Genomic DNA, 25,779 nt, shown 5'->3' with positions numbered 1-25,779 from the left:
GAGAGTAAAAATTAATTTTGGTTAGAGTTCAATGTACTGAAAGAAGGCACTAAAAGGGGAGTAGATTATGGTCGGGTGGATATGAAAGGCAATCCGAGGAAGGGAAGTTTAGTAGAGTACAGAGTGGACAGGGATATGGGAATCAGAATTAAGTGAGGAAATCTGTTTTAAAATTGACTGTAGCCTATAACTCGGCCATTATAAATACATCCTACCAGAAGAAACATGGGCACGTTTCATCTGGTAGGAATGAAATAATATTCAAAAGCAGATTTAGGAATATCACAAACAGATTATTTACCAACAAGGAATGAGGAACTAAGGAATTGCAAAATTCACAAGATAATATCAGGAGGGTGCCTAACAATACAACATAGATTGTTGGTTATGGATAAGTTGCTAACATGGAGGAGGGGAAATAGATGAGCCTGTTGAGTTTTTAGTGAGGGTAGTTAGGTGTTAACAATCAGGATGTGCCACAGCATACCAGGAAAGGAAGTAAATGTAAAACGGGAGGTTTGAAATGAAATGGATTGAGAATTAGTAGGGCAAAAACAGAATCCCTGAAGTACAATTTTAGGATTGGGATTAAGGGATTAAGGATTGGGAAGCAGGTGGTAAAGCATGAAAATTCATTTAAATATCCAAGTTCAGTAATGCAACAGGATGAGTATTTAAGGCTGAAAGATAAGTTTTATAAAACAATTGGGAGTTGTTGTTATTTGTTATATAGTTAAGTGATGGACATTAAGAAAGAAACAAGAACAAAGGCCACAAATGGCAGAAATGTGAATCTTAAGATGGATGGATGGAGCTACCCAGAAGAGATAAAGTGAGAAATTAATATGTTAGAGGAAGCCTAAGGGATGCACAGATTAGGGATAAAATAAAAGAAAGGAAACTGAGATGGTTCATATATGTGAAGAGAAAGGGATCGAGATGAACCTGTAAATAGGAGCATGAATTTATGGGTGAAGTGTAAGCAAGAGCACAGACAACCTAAGTGGACATGAATGAGGTCATGGAAAAGGACATGGAGGAGTGCAGAACTACAGGAGGACCGAAGGTAGAAAGGAATTATGTAGCAGGAGTCAAAAGATGACCCTAAATAGATGAGATTAAGCTATGGAAGAAGAAGAAGACTATTAATGTATTCCAGCTAATATAGTGATTTACTAATAAAACAATGTATACAACAGAAATATCGATAATTATTGACAGCACTTTCAACTCTATTCTGGCTTTGTGATGGACACCCAAGATTGATGAACTGTAAATTTTACACTTACCAGCTTGTTTCTTTGTGCCATTAGTCTGACATAGCATTACTGCTATTTTAAAGATGGCTATGTTATTGAAAATGAACTTAGCATTAGCATTAGTAGAGGCATATGATGCAAGAAAGCAAGCTTATTCAGCATCAGCCAAAAAAAAAAAAAAAAAAGACCACTCCCATTTCACCCCTCCGTTCGCTCGAAATAACTGTCCAGTTGAGCCTTAAATTTGTTAAGGCTATCAACTTCGACAACAAATGATGGAAGTCGGTTCCACCAACCAACCACCCACTGGCCAAAGGCAAATTTCCGCACATCTATCCGACATCCGTCCTTCCTCAATTTGAATTTATGCCCTCTGAGCTGATTATTCTGAGCAAGATGAAGAATCCCATTGGCACTGAGCATGCTCAAACCATTCAAAGCCTTATACACCTCTATCAGATCACCTCGCCTGTGCCTAGTCTCCAGACTCTGTAATTTGCAAAACTTAAGCCTTTCTTCGTAAGAGCAACCCTTTGTTCCATTCACTAATCTTGTTGCCCTTCTCTGTACCCGTTCCAGCAGCTCTACATCCTTCTTGAAATGAGGCCTCCAGACCTGTATACAGTACTCAAGATGTGGCCTAACAATTGCCTTATACAAGGGAATAATCACCTCCTTATCCCTGCTAGAAAAATTCCTGTATATCGTTGACAAGACACCATGAGCTACTCTTGCAGCTCGTCTGCACTGCTCAGAGAACTTCATATCTGCCTGCACAATTACCCCCAGGTCCTTTTCATTCTCCACCACTGTCAACTCTGCAGTACTACACTGTCAGTGTAGTACCACAGAGTTGATACGTTGCTCTGGGGTTACTGTTTCCCATATGTAGAACTTTACATTTGCCAATGTTAAACTTCATTTGCCACCTCTCAGCCCATCTGTTCAACCTATCCAGATCCTGTTGCAGCAGCATAGCGTCAGTGGTGTCCTTAACAACCCTGCCAACCTTTGTATCATCTGCAAACTTGGACATTAAACTTGATATCCCATCATCAATATCATTCATAAACACCGAAAACAACAACGGACCCAACACTGAACCCTGAGGAACTACACTAATAATATTAGTCCACGTTGAGCAGTGTCCATTGATTACCACTCTCTGTCTTCTGCCACTCAACCATCCCCTTATCCATAGCAGCAATTTGCCTCCAATGCCACACTGCTCCAATTTGTGCAGCAGTCTTCCATGTGCAACAGTATCAACAGTATGACATAGCGTTACTGCTATTTTAAAGATAGCTATGTTATTGAAAATGAACTTCCACAAATCCTAAACTAAACATCTTCATGGACAACAGCAAATAAAACAAAATGTATTTATACACAATTGAATAACAATAAATAATGAAGGGAAATAATGATAAAAATATATTATTGTATTTTCATAGCCATCTATCATTTATAGTGATCAATTAATCTGATCGCAGGATTTTAAAATTGTCTCCTAACCTACATACATAATTATACACTTGCATACCTGCAACTTTTGACAAAAATATGGGGGGGAGAGAGAAAGAGAGAGGAGGGAAGCTGCAAGAAAGAGGAAAACGAGATTTTCTGAGGAAAAACAGGAGATATTTGGACAGAGCAACAAAAGGAGATTTTTTTTAAAATCCAGACTTTCCACTTGTTTCAATGACAACACACATTTTATATTAAAATATAGGCATTCCTCGTCCACTACAGGAGATACATTCCTGAAAAGACCACAATTGACAAAAAGGAAATTGGCAGACTAGGGTCCATAGAAAATAGGTCAGTGGGAAAAAAGTAATTATGCCAATAAAATATATGAAATATGAGAAAAAGACAGTAAATATATATTTATTATAGAGACATGGTTATGTCTACAAGAGTACTGTAGAAAAAATGGTCTTCCACAAATCTCAAAGTCTACTATAAAAAAAACATGATGCAATTTAATACTAGGGCATGGTGCTATTCTGCTACCTAAATGCCAAGATACCCTAACATTCAAAATAAACGATAAAATGACATCATAAAAATAATTTTGATTACATTTTATAAAAAAGAAACAGTAAAAATTATAATTTCATGATTATATAAAATCATAAAATTTTATATAATCATAAAATTAATGACTTCATTTTATTTTGAACATTACGATGTATGTAACCAATTGTAGGATCAACTTGCCACATTAGTTTTGTGGTATATTAGTGTTTCCTCCCCCCCCCACCTCTATAGTAAACTTCATTTTCTATAGGAAAAAAAAAAGATGGGAAATGTTATTGCTTAATGTTACAGGATGGATATTTAATGGGATTCACCTTCATTATATACTCATCCAGTAACATTAAACTATAATTCCAATACAAAAATGATGAAAAGGTTGACAATACAATAAGGAAAACAAGATAAGAACAAAGCAATATAATATATACATATACACATTTCAGCACTATTCAACATTTAGAGAACATAACAGATTGTGTTTCTTATATATTAATTTACATATAACAAACACAGTAATTTTAAAGGCATTACAAAAACAATCCAAAATACATCCAGGAAAGATATAATGTTAGTCACAAACACAAAAATCTACAGAGAGAGACAGAGGTACATCCAAATGCAATGCTATATATATCAGGGATCACCATTTGGTGGACAAGAGTCTGCATCATCCACAATTTTTCATGAACCATGAGTGATCTGAACCTAAGTCAATAATTTGCACATAAAGTAATTATTATTTTAGTTTTGCATTTTTATAAATCTCCTAGATTTGACATTAATATTTTAAAAAATTGATCTGTAATACAAGAAAATAAAAATGTGCATCATAATATATACTTATAATTTTTTAAATTTTAAACTAAAAACGTCAGCTGAAACTGCAATGAGTCACTTATTTTCTAATACAAACTGCAAAGAAAATTCATTGGAGACCCACTTGATATATATATGACACTGCTGAGTGCATTATTCAGAAGACAGAACATGAAGAAATTTGCTCCCTCTGCACTATTCACTAGTAGATTTACCAAGGATGAAGTAGTACAGTTACTCCAGAGTCTCTGAAAAACATTGGCCCAGGGCTCCTGCAACTGTATTTTTAGGGGCTCTAAAATATGTGTACCATGGTCCCAAACTACCTAAATCCCACATTATCACCTAGACCAGTGAGTGTCTTCACTACAGAAGGCAGAAGCAATTGGATGATTTTCTTTAAGGAGACTAGATCAAACTGCACATACAGTATGCCAAAAAAGTAGAGATTGTAAAGTTTTGGTATTCATATAAAAAACTGTGTCATCTGAAATCCGATTAAAAATCTGTGGTTGAGGAGGGATTCCTTTACTGAGCACCATAGGATTGCTCGCCAGTACAGTATAAATTCAAACATTAATTTGCTTAGGAGTTTTCTATCAGTATTGTCTACAAACAAAAATTGAGTATGATGCTTCAAGAAAGTCGCTCTTGCACTCTCACTCACTCACTCTCTCTCACTCTCTCTCTCTCTCTCTCTCTCTCTCTGTCTGTCTGTCTGTCTGTCTGTCTGTCTGTCTGTCTACAGAAATGTTGAGCCAAAGTTCTATTTATAATAGTGGTCCTACACAATCTAAACCTGGCTGTCAAGAGAATTTTCATTCAAAGCTTCACCAGACAGAGAAGATCTGGTGTATTTTTTTTCACCTGGCTGAATATTCTTTAGCAATTAGCAATGCTATAAGGAATTGTTAAAATGCCAAGCATGACTTGGGATAATTTGTTATATTTCAAACTGATTTGTGCACATGTCAGTTCCCCAACAAAGGACCACTGTACATCAGTCCTTTCTTCTCATGTCTATCAGGTTCTCACACACTAAAAGTGTCACTTGTAAAACATCTATTTCTTGAAATTAAATGATATTCAGAAGTAATGGAAGCTTTCCACAAAAAAATTTAATTTTGAAAACAGTGCACTGCCAATTGGTGAAATTTGTGCCATGGCATTCATAAGAACATCAATTTTTACTGAAGTTTAACTTTGACAAATGCAAAGTACTGCATATGGGTAGAAGTAACCCTGGAGAAAGGTACCAACCATGTCGTACTACACTCAGTGTAGTAGAGAATGAAAAAGACCCAGGGGCAATTGTGCAGTCAGATATGAAGTTTTCTGAGCAGTGCAGAGGCTGCCAGAGCAAGACATGGGATCTTGTCAATGATATACAGGAATTTTGCTAGTAGGGAAAAAGGAGGTGAGTATCCCTTTGTATAAGTCAGTGGTCAGGTGACGCCCTGAGTACTACATACAGGTCTGGAGGCCTCATTTTAGGAAGGATGTAGAGTTGCTAGACTGAGTACAGAGAAGGGCAACAAGATTGGTGAGGGGGAAACGAAGGGATCCCTCTTACCAAGAAAGGCTTGATTTCTGTAAACTGTGGCATCTGGAGACTAGGCACCTTCGAGGTGATCTGATTGAGGTGTATAAGGCGTTGAATGGTTTGAGCAAGCTCAATGCTCATGGGATTCTTCCTCTTGCTCAGATTACGAACCTGAGGGGACACAAATTCAAATTGAAGAAAGACAGTTGTAGAATAGATGTGCAAAAATTTGCCTTTAGATAGCAGGTAGTCGATTGCTGGAACAAACTTCCATCTGTTGTCATGGAAGTTGATAACTTAAATAAATTCAAGGAAAAATTGGACAAACTTTTAAAGTGAATGAAGACGTGAAATGGGATTTTTTTTTTGGCTGATGCTGTATAAGTTTGCTTTCTTGCATCATATGCCACTACTAATGCTAATACTAATTTTCACTGGGAAATTGTGCATCACACAGTAATAAATTACTTCCTTACTGAACAAAAAATAGAAACTCCCCTTGTTTCAGCCTCTTCATGACCTTGGCAGTAAAAATGCTTACTACTAAATGCTCAGAATAATCCTTCTAACTTAGCCTTCTATGGCATTCAACTTCCAAAATGGAAATGGAACATCAAAAAGCTATTGTTATAACAAAGTTGCACATAGCATTCTTCAATACTTCTGGGAGTAATGATCTTCAACATGAATGTGCAGTACATTTGAACAAAAGAACAAGTAGATACTATAACATATCTTGAGTTATCAACTTGCCTAGACTGTTTAGGATTACATACATCATAAGTTTTCAAGCACTCTTGAGGAATGCATTAATTTGTCTTCATTTGAAACTTCTTTTGGATCATATACTGGATTTGGATGTAAGCACCAAGCTCGTTGTTTATTGTATTTTTAATTCTCCAACTCTGAAAAGTGCTGATATAAGTTTTAGTTTTGTTTTATTAATAATTGTCTTATTAAGTTTTAGTTTTGTCTTATTAACAATTGTTTTATTAAGTTTTAGTTTTATCTTATTAGTCTTATTAAGGTCAAATTATACAGGGAAGTGGTCTTTTTCTGCTTAGTCAACAAAATAAAATAAAATAATAATAATAGAAAATAAAATAGAAAACCAAAACAATATTCATAATATTTGCATTCTCACTAGGAAATTATCCAATTCCTTCTGCCTTAAAATTAGACTCACTTTGGAATGAGGTGGAATAAGTTGTCTCCCCCAACATTAGGAGGCAACTTATTCCAAAGTTCAAAAACCTGCTGAATTTATGCTCCCTCATGTGCTTGAGATAAATATCAAAAACCTGAGATCTAATCTTCTGTTATAACTTAAAATTTCATATTTCTGGTTCTTGTCTCACCTATGAGAAAGAACAAACTTTCCCATTCCTACAGCTCCTGTGCATTTTATACATCTCAAATAGATCTCCCCTTAGATACAAAATTATCACACACTGCAGTCTAGACCTTCTAAGCCATTCTTCATATTTGTCACTAATTTGGCCACACTTCTTTGAATCCTCTTTAGAATTACTACAGGTTTTTAGGTGCTGTCTTCAGATCTGTATACAATATTACAAAAAAGTCTAACCATTGTCTTTTAAAGATCCGAGACTGGTGCAATAAAAAATAACACAGTGAAGTAGCACAAAATGATTTTATTTTTATTCCAAGCAATCAGCACCTGACTGAATGAAATTACACTATTCCAAAAGTTTCTCAAAATTTCTGCAAAGGCATCCGAAGAGAATACGTTCAGTTTTGTGGCTACGTTTTTCTTTTAAGTCCTCAATATCTTGAAATCTCTTTATCTTTAACAGCAGTTTCACCTTGAGAAAGAGGAAAAAGTTCACCAGTGCCAGATCAGGAGAGTAAGGTGGATGGTTGATCTGTATAATTCCTTGTGAAGACATTTCATCAGAAATGTCTTCACAAGGAATGGAGGGAATTGTCATGCAGCAAGAACCAACTATGTTTTTTTTTAACCTGTATGTAGAACACAGTATTGCTTCTCTCTCTCTCTCTCTCTCTCTCTCTCTCTCTCTCTCTCAAAACATGTTCAGCATCATCTCGATACTTCATCTCGATACTGGACTTCTGTAAACAAAACTTTTTTGGGCCCTGGTGTTAATTTTGAAGTCCACTGTATGCCATGAAATTTCATTTTGGGTAATACCAACACACTCAACACTCATCTCCAGTGACTACACAGGATTGTCTCGATAAGTCAGGATTGAAGTTTCACATGATGATGATGATGATGACATTCTCTGTTGCTTCTGCTGATCTGTGAGGCTGTGTGACACAAATTTGCACAGACCTTCCTTAACCTTAAATCTTTATGCAGAATTTGAACAACTGTCTTCTTATACATATCCAACTCATCAGCCATCATTCTGTGGGTCAAACTATTATCTCTTTCCCTAATTTCCCAAACTTTTGCAAATCTATCTCCATTTCAAGAGGTTGACAAATGCCCACTTCTTTGGTCATCGTGAACCTCCTCACATCACTCTATGAACCACATATACCATTCACCCACACTGGTAGGTCTTATGTTTCGCCACCCATAAAAAGTTTTTAACATTTCATACATTTCTGTTGAAGATTTTCCCAGTTTTCAGTAAAATTTTATATTCATTCGTTGCTCCACTGCAAGATTGTGACATGGAACATTAACACTACTAACAAAATTGGTTGTTGCAACCTGTAGGCCTACTGGACAATCTCTGTACCATCATCTATGGGGAGGGGGGGGAAATATTAGCTCTAAAATACCTCTTCAAACTTTATTTTCAAAATCATGGAGCACAGCTGCACCAGTCTAGGACCTAAATGGCACACCTAGTAAGTAACAACAGTATCCAGTAAAACAGTCAGTGGAATTCCGAATAATATTATCAATAATAAACATAAAATGGTGTTGAAAAGAATATACTGTAATATTTTAAAATCAATCTCTCTCTCTCTCTCTCTCTCTCTCTCTCTCTCTCTCTCTCTCTCTCTCTCTCTCTCTCTCTCTCTCTCTCTCTCTCTCTCTCTCTCTCTCTCTCCAAAGGAGGCCATATATACAATGGAACATGCTTTGATAAATATTTGAATTTCATTATTTTCAGTTTGGTATTTATTATGTTCATATACTGAAAAACAGACAAGGATACTACCTACCAACTGAAGAACAGGCTATTTTGGGGAACGTTACTCTATATAAATTCCCACCTGATGTTTCCTAAATCACATAAAAAAAGATTTAAGACTTTATTATTAAAATTTTAATATTTCTGTTTAATATTCTGTATATAATGTTTGTATAAAATATATCTATATAATATAATATTTGAATTCCTTTCACCAATTCAAATATTATATTTAAAACATACAAAAAGACTATGAAATTCTTATGATACTGAGTAAGCATAAACAATAAATTACACAAATGGACTACACTTACCTGTTTTCTCTATTTACAAGTACACCAGCTGTCAATGAAGAAGCAAGCGTTTTCACCACAAAAAATGGGGTGCAGAAGAGAACTAAGTGAGTGGGAAAAAGGAGTGGTGAAATTTTAGCAGTACAAACTGCAACTCTTAAACATCTTAAAGAAATGCTGAAATTGCAGGAGGGTTTTTTTTTTTTTTTTTTTTTTTTTAAAGAACAGTAATAACAGTTTTTAAGGAATGGTGTAAGCCAGTGGTTCCCAACCAGTGTGCTTTGGCACCTTAGTATGGCACGACCCTTTTCAAGTATGCCGTGAGATTAGGAAAAATTGTATTGAGTTCGATGCAAATCACTATTTCAGTTTGCCGTTAATATTCTTCGCTTAACTTAAAGTGTGACTTGAGTGACAAAAGATTGGGAACAACTAGTGGTTTTTTTTTTTTTTTTTATGTAAACCAAAAACACCAGAGGTATTAGAACCTATAGTACTTAGTACCATGCTTGGGTTGGAGATTGAAAAGAAGAAAGAAGATATTTGTTTACACTGGACTTGAACTTCTGTAGACTGTAATTTTCAGGAAAGACGTATGAAGGAAGGTTGTTCCAGAAAACGGCAGTTGAATGAATAAATGAGGAAGATGAAAAGTTGGTTCTGTGAGTTTGAAGTTGGACAGTAAATGGATGTTGGCTGGTGGCAGCACGTGTTCGGACTGTTTTGAAAGAGAGAGAGAGAGACAGCTGGGATTATGGAAGCCAATTCAGAAGAACAGTGCCCATGGAAATATCTGCAGAAGAGGTATGCAGCAGAAACAGTACGTCAATGAGACAGCAAGTGGAGAGACTCTGTTAGAGAATCATAAAGTAACCAAACTGCCCTCATCTGAACTGAATCAAGAAGCCTGAGAGAGGTTTTGAGGGCACCACCACCCCAGTTGTGGGAACAATATTCCATGGTAGGGCAGATTTGCAATTTGTAAAGAGTGAACAGCTGTTTGGAAGAAAAGTAATGCCGAGAGCAAAAGATAAAACCAAGTTTTTTAGATGCAGAGAAGCAATATTTGTAATGTGCTTGTGCCAAGAGAGATTTTGAAGTCAGGGTAATCCCCAAAAGAGATATATCATTTTGCATAGAAACTGGAGTGTCACTAAAGATAAGAATAGGAGCAGAAGAATCCTTTTTGCGAGATGAGACAAGACTGAGTTTTAGAAGCATTGAAATCAACTAAGTTGTCTTTGTCGCACTGGAGAATTACCTGGACATTGGCATTTAAGGAATTGGTAGCGGATATTTGAGAAGTTGAAGCTGAGAGCAGGGCAAGGTTTCTCAAAATGGAGAGTGGAATGCAATGTGCTATCATCAGCAAAACTATGGATAGGATTTCCAGTCAATGGAAGAAGGTCATTAATATTCAAGAGGAATAGAGTGGGGGAAAGAGCTGAACCTTGGGGGACACCGGCATTAGTGGAGAAGTTAAAAGACAGAGAGCAATCACCCTCAGTGAGTGATCAGAGAGAAAACTGGATAACCAATTACAAAACACAGTTGGCAAACAATAAGATGGAAGTTTGTTTAGAAGACCTTTATGCCAAACACGATCGAAAGCCTTTAAGATGTCAAGAGCAACTACTTGTGTTTCCCCGAACCTTTCCATTGAATTAGTCCATAAATGGGTAACATAAGCCAGAATATCACCAGTGGATTGACACTGACGGAATGCACACTGGCGATCATTGATCAGACAGAAGATTTCTAGGTAGTTTAAGAGTTGGCGGTTAATTGATTTCTCCATTACTTTAGAAATAGAGTAGAAGTAATTGCAATGGGACGATAAATGGATGGAAGGGATTTGTCACCCTTTTTTAGGAACTGGCTGGATATGAGCAAATTTCAAAGCAGAAGGAAAAACACCTTTGGAATAAGAAAGTGAAAAAAGATGGCAAAGAACAGGAGTAAGTTCAGGAACACAGGTTTTGAAAACAAGTGGAGAAATACCATCGGGACTTAGAGCTTTCTTAGCATCAAGATTCGCCAAAATCATTCTGACATTCTTTTGATGCAAGACCACAGGAGACATTGAATGGAGCGTGTTGGGAATGGTGGGAGGGGTTCTATGAAGATCATTAATATATGAGTTGGAAGAAAAATGGGATACTAGCAGGTCAGCTTTATCCTTGGCTGAAGTGAAAACAGAACCATCTGGTTTGGGCAGAGGTGAAAGCAGGATAATGGGCAAAAGTTGCAGCCAATAGCTTTGGCAAGAGACCAGAATTCTTGGCTACCATTATGGCAAGAAGCAAGTTTTCTACTCTTAGCCTTTTCAATATCTAGTTTGTACTGATTAATAACTGCTTTACAATTGTGGCGAGCTTTGGTGTAGGCAGAAAATGAAACTGAAGAATTAGAAACAAGCCAATTAAAAAATTATGCAATTATGCAATGTTCTTCTCTTGAACAGCCTTAGCACATTTATTGGAAAATCAAGGTTTAGATAAAGAACGAGATTTTAAAGCGGAGTGTGGGATAAAGGATTCCATTCCTGCAAGAATAATTTCAATGACATGATCTGAGCAAAAGCTGACATCAGTAGTTTTGAAACAGTAATCTCACCAAGGAAAAGAAGAAACTAAATCTTGCAGGTCATGCCATTTTGCATTTTTGTAATGCCAAACAATACGAAGTTGGGAATAGCCATGAGATAAAGGCTCCATTGGAGAAGCGACAATCACCAATTTGTGATCTGAGGTACCTAAAGGACCACTCACTTCAACTGTATACTTAGAAGGGCTGTTTGTGAGAAAAAAAGATCAAACGTTATTCATTGTATGGTTAGGATTGTCCGGTATTCTTGTAAATGAGCAGTCTGTGCGAGGTCCTTAATAATTGCAAAAGCTACAGCATCTTGACCAGCTGGGTCGGTGTGACTAGAAAAAGGAAGCCAGCTGGAATTGTGAACATTAAAATCACCAAGGAAAATTACCTCACTGTTAGGAAAGTTGGACTGGAGAAAGTCAAGTTGGAAAGAGAGGAAGGCAGAGAGCTCCAAGTGATTAGTGGAGTTGGGAGAATGGTAGAGACAACAGATGAATTTGACAGAATGAAGTAGAGAGATTTTAAGCCAGAGAAGATTGAAAAGAGGAGATTCCAAATTACCAAGTCTCTCTGACAGGGAATACCGGAAAGGAATATGCACAAGTACCATCTTGGAGGCGAAAGGAATCACACAACGAATAATTTGGGCAACTCAGATGAGCAGTAGTTGAATCAAGCGACAACTTAGATTCTCTCAGAAAAAGTACATTTCGTTTGGCAGACTGCAAGTGGAAATGAATATCGTTCAGATTAGAAGTGAAACCACATATATTTGCGAAATGAATTAGGAAGTGTTTGGGAGGTTTAGATCTTTTCGCAGATAAACTTACTCTATTAGTTTGACAATTCATGGTGTATTCAATGGTAAAAAAAAGTGGGTGGGACATGCTGTATGAAGTAATGAAATTTTTGGATAGAGCATACACGTGGTAAGAATATACCCAGATCCTTGACATAACGTGGCCTCGACAATGCCCCCCGCATACACACTACTCGGACTCCCTCCAGTCACTATCTGGCAGAGTAGAGGTAGCACGATTATACACTAGCCAATCTGGAAGTCTCCTAGAGAGTTACCAATAGGTTCGGTCCAGTGTACTAACTAGCGGCCGGTCTGCAAACACCGTTTTAGAGCTGTGCCCTCGAAATGTAAGAAAGATTGGATCATGCCACGATGTTCATCATAACCTCAAAGTCATCAATCATACTGCATGATGGATTGTTCGTTTAGGAGACTAAACATGGGTTCCTCTACTCCAAGCCTCCAATAAGCAAAGTGGTGGTATTGCACGGGTTGATGAGAGTCATCTACCACCTATACTGCCTGGTAACACAGAGGGGTGGCATTCCTCCATGTGGTGTGGAGGAATGCCACCCACACCTCGACCCCTGCTTACATTGGTTCACACCTCAGTGGTCACCCACTGTGTGTTTGTGCATGGAGGTTCTACCAGGATTACTAACAATTTCACCATTGTGAAGGTGCAAGCAGAGGATTTGGATGTCACAGACAGTCCGGACTTCGCCGAAATTGGGTCCACTTGACTTGAGTGTCACGGATATCAGTTCCATTGGCGTTTTAGACTCCCAGGTAGCAAGTACAGATTGTCTGGCATATCTGAGAGATTGTCTGTGACAACCTCGAAGACTGTGAAAGCTGAAATTAGTAGCAGATAGTAGAAAAGTGCACCGAGTGATCACAGCTGGTGATGAATATCGTGTCTAAACAATTTCAAACAAAACAAGAACCAATGAAAACAGCTAACCAAGGACCCATCAGCTAATTTAGCATTAGTTGAGGCATATGATGCAAGTACGAAAGTTTATACAGCATCAGCCAAAAAAAAAAAAAAAAAAAAACCTTCCCAATTTGCCCACCCAGTCACCCCAAATGCTTCTCTACTTCAGCCTTAAATTTATTTAAGCTATCAACTTCCACAACAACAACAGATGGAAGTCTGTTCCAGCAACCAACTAACCGCTGGCTAAAAGCAAACATCTATTCCGAACATCTATTCCACAACTGTCTTTCCTCAATTTGAATCTATGCCGCTTCATGTTCTTAAGCTGAGCAGGAGGAGATATCCCATCAGCATTGAGCCTGCTCATAACATTCAAGCCCTTATACACCTCAATCACATCACCTCGCAAGTGCTTAGTCTCCAGATGCTGTAACTCGCACAACTTAAGCCTTTCTACATAACAGCACCCCTTTGTTCCTCTCACCAATTTTGTTGCCCTTCTCTGTACACATTCTAGCAACTCTGCATCCTTCCTAAAATGAGAACTCCAGACCTGTAGGCAATACTCAAGACGTGGCCTGACCATTGCCTTATACAAAGGGATAATCACCTCCTTTTCTCTGATAGCAAAATTGCTATATTAGCATTAGCATTAGGAGAGTCATTTGATGCAAGAAAGCAAGCTTATGCAGCATCAGCCAAAAAAATAAAAAAAATAAATACAAAATAACCACTTCCACTTCACCCCCTCTGTTCGTTCGAAATACCTGTCCAGCTGAGCCTTAAACTTATTTAAGCTATCAACTTCCACGACAAGGGATGGAAATCTGTTCCACCAACCAACCACCCGCTGGCTAAAGGCAAATTTCCTCACGTCTATCGTACATCTGTCTTTCCTCAATTTGAATTTATGCCCTCTCAGGTGATTATTCTGAGCAAGAGGAAGAATCCCATCAGCATTGAGCATGCTTAAACCATTCAAGGCTTTATACACCTCTATCAGATCACCTCGCTGGTGCCTAGTCTCCAGACAATGTAATTTGCAAAACATAAGCCTTTCTTCGTAAGAGCACCCCTTTGTTCCATTCACCAATCTTGTTGCCCTTCTCTGTACTCGTTCCAGCAGCTCTACTTCATTGAAATGAGGCCTCCAGACCTGTATACAGTACTCTAGGTGTGGCCTGACCATTGCCCTATACAAGGGAATAATCACCTCCTTATCCCTGCTAAAAAAATTCCTGTATATCATCGACAAAACACCATGAGCAACTCTTGAAGCCCGTCTGCACTGCTCAGAAAACTTCACTGCCTGCACAACCACCCACAGGTCCCTTTCATTCTCTACCACTGTCAGTGTAGTACCACAGAGTTGATATGTTGCTCTGGGGTTGCTGTTTCCCATATGTAGTACTTTACATTTGTCAATGTTAAACTTCATTTGCCACCTCTCAGCCCATCTACTCAACCTTTCCAGATCCTGTTGCAGTAGCATAGTGTCAGTAGTGTCCTTGACAACCCTGCCAAACTTCGTATCGTCTGCAAACTTGGACATTAAGCTTGATATACCATCATCAATATCAATAGTCCACGATGAGCAGTGTCCATTGATTACCACTCTGTCTTCTCCCCCTCAAACATCCTTTTATCCATAGCAGCAATTTGCCTCCAATGCCACACTGCTCCAATTTGTGCAGCAGTCTTCCATGTGCAACAGTATCAAAAGCCTTTCTAAGATCCAAGTATATAATATCAAAGTTATTCCCTGCATCCAGTTCTTTTGTGACTGCATTATAGTATCCAATCAAATTGGTCAGGCAAGAATTCCCCTTAACAAAACCATGCTGTGTCTGAGCTATAACTGCAGTCTTGTCTAGATGATCCTGCAGTGCATCTTTAACCAGTGCCTCTATTAATTTTCCGGGAACAGAAGTTAAACTAACAGGTCTATAATTACTTGTGTCGCCCTTTGATTCTCCTTTGTGAATTGGGGTCACATTTGCACACCTCCAGTCCATGGGTACTTCCCCTGAGTCCAAGGAAGCTCTCATAATTATGGCTAAGGGTTTGCTTACTTCCTTTGCTGCCTCCTTTAATATAACTGGATAGATCCCATCCACCCCAGGTGCCTTTCTTGTATTTATCGTCAACAATTTCTCCTCCACTTTACTCTCAGTTATTACAAGATTCTCTAGCTTACTGCCAGAGTTGAATACACCTCTGGCATTCCCCTCGCTGAATAACTCCTCATGTGTGAATGTCGATTCAAAATATTCATTCAGTTTGTTAGCTACCTGAGCAGGATCATCAACAGTTGACCCATCGATATCAAGTGGACCAATCTGATTCATCCCCTTCCTAGAGTTTACATAAGCAAAGAACTCTTTGCTGTTTTTCTTTGCATCCCTTGCCAAAGATTTCTCGTAATCTGCCTTTGCCTGCCTAACCTCCTTTGTAACTTGGTTACAAATCAACTTGTATCTATCATAGGCTTCTGTGTCACGTGTTAATTTGTATGTATCCCATGCATTTTTCTTCTCTGCCATATGTCTCATTAGTTCATCTGACATCCATTTAGGCCTAAACCTTGAACAATATTTCTTAGTTGGTATGTAAAGCCTAGTAGCTTCCAAGATAAGTTCTTTGAATGCTTCCTATTTTGAATTTGCTGTTGGTAACATCATCAGTTGGTCCCACTGTATAGAATTTAAATACTGTCTCAGTCCATCGTAGTCGCCTTTCCGAAAGCAATAACCCTTCCCTTTACCCCTAATGGTAGTTACCTCTTTGAGTAAATCCCACTACAGCACACTGTGATCACTGCTACCTAGTGGTTAATTTACCTGCAGATTCTTAATGAATGAAGAATGTGACCAGCCCCCAAATTCCAGTCAATATATGGGAAATTAAAATCCCCCATTATAAGACTCTCTGATTTACTGGCCCACTCTATTTTACTGTACAATTTCTTATTATACTCATCAGAGTCATTAGGTCTATAGCACACTCCTACTCTCAATTTTGATCTCCCAATGCTTATGTCACACCAAACTGACTCGACACTGCACTGTCCCGCAATGTCGACTGGCTTCACTTCCTTGGATTTTATGTATTTCTTAACTAATAGCATAACCCCTCCTCCCTTCCTATCCTGTCTATCCTTTCTGTAGATATTGTACTCCCCAAATTCGAGTTCTGCATTCCTTATATCTGTGAGACACCATATCTCTGAAATCCCTACAATATCTGCCTTTGATGTTTTGAGCAATACCTCAAATTCATCAAATTTATTTACTAAACTCCTAGCATTGGTGTACACGCAAGTATACATGCACCTGTTCTTTTTCTTAGCTACCCTAACACAACCCATGTGTTTACTTGTACCCCAATGATTCCCAGCAGTCTCTGAAATATCCTGCATCTTATTTTCCAGGCTGCGGCTCATTCTAATAGAAGTAGTGCAAGAATCACTTTCACCTCTGCCAGTGGCTACTGTTAATCTATTAGTCCTTGTTCCCCCCCCAATCTAGCAGTTTTCCGACCCACCTAACACTGCCTCGATAGCGTCAGCAAACATTCTTGCACCCTTTCTATTTAAGTGTATCCCATCCCTGTAGAAGCAGTCTCTCCTGTTAACAAGTACAGACCATGCTGAAAAATATTCTACCCCTTGAGCCTTGCACAATCTTTCCATATAGTATTGACAAAACTCCATGACCATCTGCACTGCTCAGAGAACTTCATATCTGACTGCACAATTACCCCCACGTCTTTTCCATTCTCCACCTCCCAGAGTGTAGTAGCACACAGTTGTTACGTTTCTCTTGAGTTACTGCTACCCATATGCAGTACTTTGCATTTGTCAATGTTAAACTTCAGTTGCCACTTCCCAGTTTGCATTTGTCACACCTCTATTCTCAGCCCATCTGCCGAACTTTGCTAGATCCTGTTGCAGTAGCATACTGTCTTTAGTGTCATTAACAATCCTGCCAACCTTTGTATCATCTGCTTAATGTCCCAAGATGACATTAAGCTACATCAGGCTTAATGTCACATTGGGACATTAAGCCTGATATAGCTTCATCGATATCATTGATAAATACAAAAAAACATCAATGGGCCCAGCACCGAACCCTTGGGAACTCCACTAATTAGTATTAGCATTAGTAGAGGCATACAATGCAAAAAAGGAAGCTTATGCAGCATCAGGCAAAGAAAAAAAAAAAACTTCCCATTTCATCCCTCCATTCGTTCCAAATGCCTGTCCAACTCAGCCTTAAATTTATTTAAGCTATCAACTTCCACAATAACAGATGGAAGTCTGTTCCACCAATCAACTACCCGCTGGTTAAAGGCAAATTTCCGCACATCTATTCTACAACTATCTTTCCTCAATTTGAAACAGTGCCCCCTCAGGTTCTTAGTCTGAGCAAGAGGAAGAATCTCATCAGCAATCAACCCGTTCAAGGCCTTATACACCTCAATCAGATTACCTCGCAAGTGCTTACTCTCCAGGTGCTGCAATTTGCATAAATTAAGCTTTTCTTGGTAAGAGCACCCCTTTGTTGGCGTCACCAATCTTGTTGCCCTTCTTTGTACTCATTCTAGCAACTCTAAAATGAGGCCTCCATACCTGTACAGAGTACTCTTGGTGTAGCCTGACCATTGCCTTGTATAACGGGATAATCACCTCCCTGTCCCTGCTGACAAATTCCTATATATCATTTACAAGACTCCATGACCTGCTCTGGCAGCCCCTCTCTGCACTGCTCAGCGAACTTCATATTTGACTGCACAATTACCCCCAGGTCTTTTTCACTTTCCACTCCCCTGAATGTAGTACCACACAGTTGGTACATTTCTCTTCAGTTATTGCCACCCATATGCAGTACTTTGCATTTGTCAATGTTAAAGACAATGAAGTGGCAAACTTCATTTGCCACTTCTCAGCCCATTGGCCAAACTTATCTAGATCCAGCTGGAGTAGCGTACTGTCTTTACTGTCGTTAACAACCCTTCCCACCTTTGTGTCATCTGCAAACTTCGATATTAAACCTGATATACTAATACTAATATTTACTAGTATTTACTAGTTACTAGTTACTAGTATTTACTAATACTAATGCTAACTCGCCTGGTGAGATCGGCAAAAGGGCGTCCTTATGAAGAAAGACTTTGAATATGTGGGTTGCAGAGTTTTGGAAACTAGACACCTTGGAGGAGATTTGATTGAGGTGTTTAAGGCTCTGAGAGGCATCAGTAAAATGAATGAGGAAGAAATTTTCAAGATTATAAATGATGCTAGAACTAGGGGACATAAATTCAAGTTACGGGGGGAAATGTTTAGATTGGACTGCAGGAAGTTTTATTTTAGCCAGCGAGTTATAAATTACTGGAATAAGTTGCCTTCATGGGTGGTAGAGGCCGACAGTTTGGGGAAATTCAAAGGTCATCTGGATAGTACTTTCGGGTAAGGGAAGCGCATAGGATGATAGGTTTAATTTCCTTTTTCTTTTTTTTTTTTTATTAATTATTATTATTTATTTTTTTTTTTTTTGTTTTTATCATTGTTTTGTTCGGATTTTTTTTTTTTGGTTGGTGCAGCATAAGCCATAGGCTTTCTTGCACCATGCGGCCATTACTAATACTAATACCCTCATCAATATGATTAACATTAATGTTAATTTCATTACCTAATAACATTAGTCCACATAGAGCACTTTCCATTTATTACCACTCTCTGCCATCTCCCACTCAACCATCCCTTGATCCATTGCAGCAACTTGCCTTTAATGGCATACTGCTCCAATGTGTACAGTCTTCCATGTGCAACAGTATCAAAAGCTTTCCTGAAATCCAAGTATATGATATCAAAATTATTATTTCCAACCGGTTCCTTTGTGACCACATTGTATTATCCAATCAAATTGGTCAGACAAGACTTACTGGCTAAGATAAAGAAAGACAACATGAGAACCATGGGAAACTTTGGAAAATATTTACCGGTCAAAAGTGTTTCCCAGTACCGCAGCTTCTCCCTACATTCTTGGTAAAAATAAGGTGTGTGTTATCAGTAGTGGCAGTAGAAGTTGAAAACGATGCATTGATTAGTTTTTGTTATCCTTAAAAGCAGATTAGCGGAGTTGATGAGTGGGCTGAAATTTGCTTATGGGTATACTCTCCAGACTGCCTCAGTCTTAGGGTGTTTATCCCCCCCCTTCCCGCTGTTTTAACCTGATACGAAACCGACTTCTACTAACGGTGGTGTTATCAGTAGTTGCAGTAGAAGTTGTTTTACTATCAGGTTAAAACAAGGGGAAGAGGGGATAGACACCCTAAGACTGAGGCAGTCTGGAGTGGGTATCCGTAAGTAAATTTCAGCCACGAAGGCATTACACTCATGACTAAAGGTTTCCCATGCTGGCTTTCTTTACGTTCGCCGACTTCCCCTTAACATACCCACGCTGTGTCTGAACTATTACTGCAGTCTTGTCTAGGTGATCTTGTATAACCTCTTTAACCAGTGACTTATTATTTTCCCTAGAAGAGAAGTTAAGCTAACAGGTCTATAATTATTTATCCCACCCTTTGAACCACCTTTGGGAATCGGGGATTCCTCTGAACATCTCATGAATCTAAGGATTCAGGGGAAGTCCCCATTTACTTCCCTTGCTGCCTATTTCAATATAACTGGATAGATTCCATCCACCACAAGTGCCTTTTTTATGTTTAAAAAACATAAAATACCACTTTGCTCTCCATTATTACTAAATCATTTAGCTCCTTGTTATAGTTTAGTAAACTTCTGTCCTCCTCTTCATTACAGAATTCCTAATGTGTGAATGTAGATGCAAATTAATCATTTTTTGTCGGCTATCTGAGCAGGATCATCAACAGTCGAACCACCAATGTCAAGTGGACCAAACTGATTCATCCCCTTCCTTCTAGAGTTTACATCATTAAAGAACTCTGTACTGTTTTTCTTTGCATCCTTTGCCTAGGATTTCTCATAATCTGCCATTGCCTGCCTAACCTCCTTTGTGACTTGATTACAGACTAGCTTATATCTGCAATAGGCTCCTTCGTCGCCTGATAATTTTTATTTTTTTTTTATTTTTAATGTAAACCCCAAACACGAGAGGTATTAGAACCTATAGTACTTAGTACCGTGCTTGGGTTGGAGGTTGAGAGGACAAAAGAAGATATTTGTTGACATTGGAATTGAACTTCTGAAGACTGTAATTTTCAGGAAATATGTATGAAGGAAGGTTGTTCCAGAAAACGGCAGTTAAATGAATAAATGAGGAAGATAAAAAGTTGGTTTTGTGAGTTTGAAGATGGACAGTAAATGGATGTTGGCTGGTGGTGGCATGGGTTTGAAAGAGAGGGCGGGAATTATTGAAACCAATTCAGAAGAACAGTGCCCATGGAAGTATCTGTAGAAGAGGCATGCAGCAGAAACAGTACGACTATGAGAGAGCGAGTGGAGAGGCTCTGTTAGAGATAAATCATTAATTAACCCAACTGCCCTCTTCTGAATGGAATCAAGAAGCCTGAGAGAGGTTTTGGGGGTACCACCCCAGATGTGGGAACAATATTCCATGGCAGGGCGGATTTGCGATTTATACAGAGTGAGCAGCTGTTTGGAAGAAAAGTAACGCCGAGAGCGAAAGAGAAAACCAAGTTTTTTAGATGCAGAGGAAGCAATATTTGTAATGTGGTTGTGCCAAGAGAGATTAGAAGTCAGGGTAATCCCCAAAAGAGATATATCCTTTTGCCTAGAAATTAGAGTATCACTAAAGATAAGCATAGGAGCAGAAGAATCCTTTTTGCAAGATATAAGACTAGACTGAGTTTTAGGAGGGTTAAAATCAACTAATTTGTCATTGCCCCACTGGAGAATTACCTGAAGATCAGCTTTAAGGAATTGGTAGCAGATTTTCGAAAAATTGAAGCTGATTGAGCAGGACAAGTTTTCTCAAAATGGAAAGTGGAATGCAATGCGCTATCATTGGCAAAACTATGGATAGGATTTCCAGTCAATGGAAGAAGGTCATTAATATACAAGAGGAAAAGAGTGGGGGAAAGAACTAAATCTTGGGGGAAACCGGCATTAGTGGAGAAGTTAGAAGACAGAGAGCCATCTATCATCACCCTCAGTGAGCGATCAGAGAGAAAACTGGATAACCAATTACTAAAAACAGTTGGCATACCATAAGATGGAAGCTTGTTTAGAATGCCAAGAGATGTCAAGAGCAACTACTTGTGTTTCACCGAACCTTTCCATTGAATTAGTCCATAAATGGGTAACATAAGCCAGAATATCACCAGTGGATCGACACTGACGGAATCCATACTGGCGATCGTTTATCAGACAGAAGGTTTCTAGGTAGTTTAAGAGTTGGCGGTTAATTGATTTCTCCATTACTTTAGAAAGAGTAGAAGTAATTGCAATGGGACGATATTTGAATGGGAGGGATTTGTCACCCTTTTTAGGAACTGGATGGATATGAGCAAATTTCCAAGCAGAAGGGAAAACACCTTTGGAATAAGAAAGTGAAAAAAGGCAGCAAAGAATAGGAGTAAGTTCAGGAGCACAGGTTTTGAGAACAAGTGGAGAAATAACATTGGGACCTGGAGCTTTCTTAGCATCAAGATTCGTCAAAATCCTTCTAACATCTTTTTGACGGAAGACCACAGGAGACATTGAATGGAGCATGATGGGGATAGTGGGAGTTGTTTTTCCAAAATCATTACTACATGAGTTGGAAGAAAAATGGGATGCCAGCAGGTCAGCTTTATCCTTGGCTGAAGTGACAACAAAACCATCTGGTTTGGACAGAGGTGGGAGCAGAGATGGGCAAAAGTTGCGGCCAATAGCTTTGGCAAGAGACCAGAATGCTTGGCTACCATTAGGGCAAGAAGCAAGTTTTCTACTCTTAGCCTGTTCAAACTCTAGTTTGGACTGATTAATAACTGCTTTACATTTGTTGCGAGCTTTGGTGTAGGCAGAAAATGAAACTGTAGATTTAGAAACAAGCCAATTACGATATGCAACATTCTTCTCTTGAACAGCCTTAGCACATTTATTGGAAAACTAAGGTTTAGATAAAGGACGATATTTTAAAGTGGAGGGTGGAGATAAAGGATTCCATTCCTGCAAGAATAATTTCACTGACACGATCTGAGCAAACGTTGACATCAGAAGTTTTGAAACAGTAATCTGACCAAGGAAAAGAAGAAAAGAAGTCTCGCAGGTCATCCCATTTTGCATTCTTGTAATGCCAAACAACACGAGGTTGGGAATAGCCATGAGATAAAGGTTCCATTGGAGAAGAGACAATCACCAAGTTGTGATCTGAAGTGCCTAAAGGACCTATCACTTCGACCGTCTACTGTTGTTTGTTAGAAAAAGGTCAACCGTATTGGCTGTATGATTAGGATTTTCCGGTATTCTTGTAGGTAAATGAACAATCTGTGCAAGGTGATTAGTAATTGCAATAGCCTCAGCATCTCGACCAGCTGGTTCGGTGTGACTAGAAAACGGAAGGCAGCTGGAGTTGTGAACATTAAAATCACCAAGGAAAATTACCTCACTGTTAGGAAAGCTGGACTGGAGAAAGTCAAGTTGCAAAGAGAGGAAGTCAAAGAGCTCCAAGTGATTAGTGGAATTGAGAGAATGGTAGAGACAACAAATGAATTTGACACAATGAGGTAGAGAGATTTTGAGCCAGAGAAGATCAAAGAGAGGAGATTCCAAATTGCCAAGTCTCTGGCAGGGGATATCAGAACGGACATGTGCACAAGTACCACCTTTGATGCGAAAGGAATCATACAGGGAATAATTTGGGCATCGGAGATGAGCAGTAGTTGAATCAACTGATAACTGAGATTCTGTCAGAAAAAGTACATGGAGTTTGGCAGACTGCAATTAGAAATGGACATCGTTGAGATTAGAAATGAGACCACGAATATTTGTGAAATGAATTAGGAAGTTTTTGGGAGGTTTAGATCTTTTCACAGATAAGCTTGCTCTATTAATTTGACAATTCATGGTGTATTCAAAAGTAAGAAAAAGTGGGTGGAACATGATGTATGAAGTAATGAAATTTTCGGATATGGTGTACACATGGTAAGATGTTATACCCAGATCCTTGACATAACGTGGTTTCGGCAATGCCCCCCCCCCCGCATACACACTACTTGGACTCCCTCCAGTCACTATCTGGCAGAGTAGAGGTAGCAAGATTATACACTAGCTGATCCGGAAGCCTCCTTGAGAGTTACCAATAGGTTCGGTCCGGTGTACTAACTAGCAGCCGGCCTATGAACACCGTTTTAGAGCTGTACCTTCGAAATGTAAGGAATATTGGATCTCGCCACGATGTTCATCATAACCTCAAAAGTCATCAATCATATTGCAGGATGGAAGAGATAGGGAAGGGTTGACCGGAACTTAGCTCTAGAGACTAAACATGGGTTCCACCACTTCAAGCCTCCAATAAGCAAAGTGGTGGTATTGCACCGGTTGATGAGAATCATCTACCACCTAGTACTGCCTGGTAACATAGAGGGGCGGCATTTCTCCATGTGGTGTGGGAGCCACACCTCGACCCCTGCTTACGTTGGTTCACACGTAGGTGGTCACTCACCACGTACTAGTGCATGGAGGTTATACCCAGGATTACTAACAGTCCCACCATGGTGAAGGTGCAAGCAGAGGATTTGGCTGTCACAGACCATCCAGACTTCGCCGAAATTGGGTCCACTTGATGTGAGTGTCACCCAAATATTAGTTCCATCAGCGTTTTAGACTTCCAGGTAGCAAGTACAGCTTGTCTGGCATATCTGAGAGAATGTCTGTAACAACCTCAAGGACCAAGGACAATTTGTATGCATCCCATGCATATTTATTCTCTGCCACGAGCCTCATTAATTCATCTGACATCCATTTAGGCCTGAACCTTGAACAGTATTTCTTAGTTGGTGTGAAAAGCCTAGTATCCTCCAAGAAGTCCCTGAAGGCTTCCTTCCCATTTAGAATTCCTTCCATCCACCTTCTTCACCTTCATCTATAGCAGTGGTTCTCAAACTTTTTAATGTGAAGACACCCTAAATCCATTATGAAAAATTCACAGCCCCCCTCAGCACCAAGTGCATGGGCACTGGCAGAATATTTTGTAGGTGATGCATGTGGAAAGGCAATGAGGGAATTTTTTTTTGAAAAATGCATGAAAAGAAGTTTGGCTTTTGGTACATGATTTTTAAACATAAATTTTTCTATTTAAAAATTTACCTCATACCGCATTTTATGCACAATTTCTATATCTCTAATAATAAACTGTATGAAAAAATCTAAATTAAAGAAATAATATTCAACTGTTTTTTCATACTTATTTTAATGTTTTTAGAACAATAAGTACAATTTATAATTTATATCCAGAAACTAAAATAATTCAAAATTAAAAAAAAAGAAAAAAAACAACAATACAAAATTATACTGAATTTTATTTAATTTTAGGGTTAAGGGATAAGATCCGCTAAGCGAGTATGAGTGTTCGCAGCGGCGCTGTGCTGTTTCAAATACAGTGTACATGACAACTCGGCTGTTCCATTTATGTAGGTGTATGTACATAAACACTGCAATGCAGTCAGCAATTATTTCATGACAACTTCTAATTTACACAGTTGCATGAAAATCAACAACCTTTTGTAGTGACAGCCACAATGTAAGCCAATGCTAAATTTGACTTCGCAGTACCCCTATAAAGAGTAAGCAACACCCATTTTGAGAACCACTATCTATAGCCTATAATTTAAGCTGTCATTCCCACACTCTCTTCCAACAAAAATTTTTCTTTTTTAATGGCCCTCTCCTGGTAAACTCAGGCATAACCAGGGTTCATCCAGCCAGAGAACTTGATCCCTGCACCTGATAGGTAACTAGGGGTTGGTGGTGTTCCATGGGCCCTCCATTAAAAGGCCAGATTAAATGAAAACATGACAGAGAAATAATTTTTGTATTTTTTAAAATCAACAGATCAATTTCTTTTGAAATCTGCAACTCTTGCTCCAGAGAGATTAAAAAAAATTTTTTTGTTAGCCAGTGGTTATTAAAGGCCAATGATGGATGAGTACCTGATACATTATGAACATCATATAGGTTGATAGATGATAAACAGAACACACAATATTTTACAGCAAAAACTTGCCCCCAAGTGTTTTTACATACAGCAAAGATACAGCCATGTTTATATGCCATTTTTCGAAATAAATAAATATATAAATCTGGTAAATTATGAACTTCGTTTGGCAGGAAGTAGACTTTTTATCATGAATAAGGCCAAAGTCTGT

General features: G+C 38.6%; 1 protein-coding gene across 1 annotated transcript in view; it reads right to left on the bottom strand.

Moving 5' to 3' along the window:
- The window catches only part of shtd (anaphase promoting complex subunit 1), a 989,031-nt gene that overhangs the window by 773,646 nt on the left and 189,606 nt on the right, over nucleotides 1-25,779 (bottom strand). Inside the window, exon 11 of the mRNA XM_090370159.1 lies at nucleotides 8,827-8,887. Within this exon, the coding sequence (XP_090226285.1) occupies nucleotides 8,827-8,887 (61 nt within the window). The remainder of the gene's footprint in view (nucleotides 1-8,826; nucleotides 8,888-25,779) is intronic.

This window comes from Mastigoproctus giganteus, chromosome 3 (assembly GCF_048544385.1).
Source record: "Mastigoproctus giganteus isolate SK-2022 chromosome 3, ASM4854438v1, whole genome shotgun sequence".
NCBI classification, from domain to species: domain Eukaryota; kingdom Metazoa; phylum Arthropoda; class Arachnida; order Uropygi; family Thelyphonidae; genus Mastigoproctus; species Mastigoproctus giganteus.
This window is presented reverse-complemented; position numbering and strand designations above follow the sequence as displayed.